The sequence below is a fragment of the Arachis ipaensis genome, chromosome B08 (genome assembly GCF_000816755.2).
Source record: "Arachis ipaensis cultivar K30076 chromosome B08, Araip1.1, whole genome shotgun sequence".
NCBI lineage: Eukaryota > Viridiplantae > Streptophyta > Magnoliopsida > Fabales > Fabaceae > Arachis > Arachis ipaensis.
Window position 1 is genome coordinate 611299 of NC_029792.2, and position 5238 is coordinate 616536.

General features: G+C 30.7%; 1 protein-coding gene and 1 long non-coding RNA gene across 2 annotated transcripts in view; one reads left to right on the forward strand and one right to left on the reverse strand.

Annotated features, from left to right (window-relative positions):
* Positions 1 to 5004, reverse strand: part of LOC110265564 — a 20090-nt gene extending 15086 nt beyond the window's left edge. The window contains exon 1 of the long non-coding RNA XR_002351722.1: positions 4829 to 5004. This is a non-coding gene — a long non-coding RNA (uncharacterized LOC110265564). The remainder of the gene's footprint in view (positions 1 to 4828) is intronic.
* Positions 3623 to 4630, forward strand: LOC107613224 (dehydration-responsive element-binding protein 3-like). The gene has a single exon (XM_016315121.2). The coding sequence runs from the start codon at positions 3787 to 3789 to the stop codon at positions 4399 to 4401; it is 615 nt and encodes a 204-aa protein (XP_016170607.1). The 5' UTR covers positions 3623 to 3786; the 3' UTR covers positions 4402 to 4630.

A 5238-nucleotide genomic window follows, 5' to 3' on the forward strand; every position in this document is an offset into this window, starting at 1 on the left:
CAAAATGTAAATAATAAAAAATTTATTTATCACTCTACTCTAATAATAATAACCCTTAACATATATTAATTAAGTACCTTTTTCCCAACGCATTGACTTGATGAAATTCTCAATTTAGAAGTTACAACCTCAGATATTTATTTAATATTAGACTACTACTTTATTTGCAAAATGACGTCAAGGACTTATTTGTCTTTCGAACTTTATTTTCTTTCCAACGTAGCACCGTAACGGACACTTAGACATCATTTCAGCCACGTCAACCAATTCCATTTGGTGTATGAGAGACAAATAAATGGAAAGACTAAATTGTCTTCCGTTTATTAAAGTCAAAGACTTTTTTATATTTAAATTTTGTCAAGAATGTATTTGTCAAAAATTTAAAAAGTCAGGACCTATCTGTCTTTTTTCCTATATATTATTGGCATTACCACACTATTCTTGTAGATATAATACGTTGCGAAATATTGGTAAAATATTGAAAATAATAAATTATACTTTTCATAATGAATGTCACGACAATAGCGATCAATGTGTATACCAAAACTTCATTGTTGCAGAAAATTGAAAACAGTACGTAGCATATTTTAGTGTAATAGAAAAATGATTAATAAAAGTATTCCTAATCAGTAATCATTATCTGTTTGGGAACAACATAGTATTCTATATTATATTTATTCCAACAAACACGCAATAATGTAATATCTCCCTAGTCTACCCTCAAAATAAAGCACTTATGGAAACCCTAAGAAATTATGCTAAGTAATTTGGATGTATAATGCTCGAATTAGCATGCTTATATATTCTTTTATTCCTTTATGATGTATGGTCACCTAAGGCTCAAATTACTCTTCAAGAATTTAACCTGTGAATATTTAAAAAATGGTGAATGCTATCGTATCCTCTCTAAAGTAACATGTAAGTTACCATATCTGATGTGTTATATTTTAATTGGGTGTTTATTTTAACCTGAGTTATCTTCTCCACTCTTTCGTTGTCGTTGCGCCTCCCAAACATCACCGTCTCATTGGGTGTCTTATTTTTTCTTCCTAAATCATTCTTCTATAAAAGGTACTCCAACTCTCTCTAATTGCGTTTACTCCTCCCTACTCTTTTATCGTCGTCGTTGTGCCTCCTAAGTATCACCGTCTTATTGTGTGTTTCATTTTCTTCTTCTATCAGACCGTCACCGTCTTTCAAAATATTATTAACTCTCATAAGATTAAAGTAACTCAGGTTAAAATAAACACTCAATTAAAATATGACACATCAGTGAAGATAACTTACATATTACTTTAGAGAGAGTAGGATAGAATTCATCTTAAAGAATATATATATTATATCAATATTTTTTTTATTTTACTAAATATGATATTGTGCACTTATATATACATATATTATTATCATGTGTAGATTATTGATGTGATTTTCACGCTTACATAGATCTTGAATAATTGGTGATGGTGATATAGACGGTGATGCTGAAATGATTTTTACTTTTAGTGCATCTAATTTAGATGTGTCACTTCCATAGTGGTAACGTGGATATATAGTGGCGGTTTCTAAAAAATCCATAGCAATTAGCAATTAAGGGCTACCACCCCCTACATATCTAGATTCTAGAGCATCATATATTGGTGTCGTTGATTAATAAGCGAAAGCAAAGCAAAGCAAAGCAAACCTATATCTATCTATAATCTATGGACTATGGTTATATATATGTCAATGTGTAGCTATGCTTACTAACTTACAAACAATGATTAAGACATTAATGGAATATTTAGCCTCCCAAAAGATAAAGTGCGTTATCATCCCATGCATTCATTTTTCTTAGAATGGATGATTAAGACTTTAATTCCCTTCTATCTCAATTAGTACTATCCCAAGTCCTAACAATTAGAAACAACATAAATTAAAACATTTTATAATAATAAATAATAGTAGTTTAATTTTAGTACAATATAATAGTGTAAAAAAAATTATACATTTATCTAATTAGATTTATTTTTTTAAATATAAAGATTAATTATTTTTTTTGATATAATTTATAAGATAAAGTATATTTTTTATTTTTAAAATTTATTAATTAAAAATATTTCTAAATTTTATTTTGTTTTAATTTTATCTCAAAAATTTTTTTAATTGCTTCAAACATATCCTTGACAACTAATTTTTCAAAAAATTTAACACTAATTCAACAATAATTTCTCAAAAATAATCTTTAACACAAACAAATCAGACATAATTGTCATATATATTATTACTAAATTAGTCCTAATTTTTTTTAAAATTTAACTGTTAAAAATATATTTGATACAAATAAAAATTAAATTCTAATAATAATAATTAAATAAAGGAAAAAAACAAAAGAAAAAGAAGAAATGATGGTAAGAGTAGTGGTGAGTGTAGCATAGAGTTTGTCCAAAGGGCTAATGAATTATGAAATTGTGGAAGGCAGCAATTGGATGTGAAAATCCTTTAAATAGGTGGGGAATGGGGTTTGGACAATGCACCAGACAATTTTGACCCCTAGGGGCTAAATAAGGGAGCACAAGAAAGGTGAGATGTGGACTTATGAGGCTTAGCCAGAAAGGCCAGGTTGATAGCATTAAATAAATAATTAAAACTTTATAATTAATAACAACATTGCTAGTACAAAATACTAAATACAAAATACCTGTGTGGGGCCTATGTATGTGGTGTTGTGTAAGGCGAAAAAAATTGAGATTTCACGTGCAATCAAAAAAATAAATTAAATACGTAAAATATAAAATTTTAATAAATTTTAAATCATAAAATTATTAAATTTAATAAAAATTTTATAAAATTAATTGATTTATTTAAAATTTTAATATTAAAAATTTTAAATGTTAAATTGAGATTCTATCTACTGCGTCATTCTTGTCCGTTGCTCCACCCAATCCTTCCTGCTACTGCATCACCTGGTAGTATTTTCTTCACTAGACAACCCTAATGGAAACATTAATTTCTATCTTTATGCATTTCCATTTTTAACCCCAGTATGTTTTATTACTCATAAAGTATCCACATTTCTTCACTTATTTCTTTTTTCCCTCCCTGAAAAATTCCCTAGTTTGTGTTTACAAGAGTGTATCATCAATCAACATCTAGCTTGTAGCAACTATTGACCATGTTGTATAATACATGTGATAAAATTATATATGAATCAAGTCGACATTTTTCTGATCTTCCCAATAAAAATGCTGCCCTCTTAACATTTTTCAAACTAAAACATATTGAAAGCTCAAAATTTATTACAGTCCTGCTACCTACGTTATCAACAGTATTTCTGTCAATATTTGTCAATTCTTATTTATAACTGTATTTAATGAAAGTATCTTTATAGATGTGTCTAATAAAAATATCTTTTTTATAGCTATATTTAATAGAAGTGTCTTTATAAATATATTTTTTGGATGTATCTCTTTATATATATATTTAAAATATAATACTTAATTTTATTTTATTTTATATATTAATATATATTTTATACTAATAACTAATTTTGTGACTAATTTCAGCGTAGAGCTTACATAGTTGAACATATTATTGGTAGGTTAAAGGTCGCTATATCCTGTATGGGAGCGTACCATTTTGGCTACAAAAAGCCTACTCATAAGCTATATTTCTACTCATCACACACTGCTATTCCTCTGCCTCCTGCCTCTGTTCTTGGCACCTCTATATCAATCATTCTACTATCATGTACTATCAATATTCTTCTTCTTCTTCTCAAACATTCCCTTTCTGATTACAAATTCAACAATGGCTGAAGCTTCTACCACTTCCTCCACAACACGCTCCCCTAAAAAACAGAGCAAGCCCAAGAAACCCAGAGACTGCAGCAAGCACCCCGTCTACCACGGTGTACGGATGCGAAATTGGGGCAAATGGGTCTCCGAAATTCGCGAGCCTCGCAAAAAATCTCGAATCTGGCTCGGCACCTTCGCTACGCCGGAAATGGCCGCGCGTGCGCACGACGTCGCCGCCTTGTGCATTAAGGGCAAAGCAGCCATTCTTAACTTCCCAAAGATTGCTAAACTGCTTCCTAGACCAGTCACGCCGACTCCACGTGACATCCAGGCCGCGGCAGCAGAGGCTGCGGCCATGGTAGACTTCGACTCTGTTTCCTCTGACTCGGAAGAAGGAACAGAGGAAACAGAGTCGTCAGAGCTGAGCGAGATTGTAGAGCTGCCAAATATAGAAGAAAAGAGCTTCGACTCGGTTGACTCGGGGACTGAGTTCATGCTTCTTGACTCGGTGGACAGTTGGGTGTTCCCGCCAATGGCGGCTTCAACTTTGTCGGAAATGATGATGATGTTTGAAGCAGAAGACCTCTCTGCCTCTGAGTGTGTGGTTCCAATTTGGGGTTCTGTTTAGTAGAAACATGAATCATTCAGTTCCAAAGTGTTTGGAGGTGTTCGTGAGTGTTGCCTCATTTTGCTATCATAATCAGATGTTGCCATCAATGGCTGATTCGTTATTTTTGGTCTAACTGTAATATAATGCTGCTTCCCCTGCTTGCTTTCTCTGTTTCCTTTCTCTTCTTATCTTTTGCTAGTAAGTAGTAACTCGCTTTTCTTTTTATTTATCGCCATTTATTCTACAATGATCTTCTTTGTTTTGAGAAACTTTCCTATGATCAAATGATTTAAATCTTAATAATGTATAAAAGAGGTTTTTATCATAAACTTAATTATTGGAATCATGATGATATCACTCATATCAGTGTTTACTCTCCAATGCTTATATTGTGTTGTCACTGATTTTGCCATCACTTTATTACGTTGTTTAATAAATTATTAACGGTGAAAACTCAGGTACAGCTGACTTTACGTAAATTGATAGTTAAAAGTCATTAGATAAAAATTTAGTCAAATCAATCAAATTATTTAACAGCTATTAGTTATTAATTTCACGTGTCGACTGTACCTGAGTTTCCACCATTATTAATTATATAATTTTTATTTCCTGACAAAGTTACATTTATTCTTTGTGCATTATGCATAGATAATTGAAAAATAATTTTCTTCATGATAATGAGTCATTTAGTCAAGGATTATGAACCATTGAGAATTATTCTCTCTTACCTACCAAAAAGAACTACCAATACAATATAGAGTTTTTTTAGTGTATCAATATGATAATAGTTTAAAATTACTATATGATAATTTAATTAAATATATTAAATTATCTAGTAGTATTTAACTATAAATT

Bases quoted from the DNA above. Each gene is read 5' to 3' on its own strand.
- LOC107613224 (XM_016315121.2), top strand. From the start codon at position 3,787: ATGGCTGAAGCTTCTACCACTTCCTCCACAACACGCTCCCCTAAAAAA.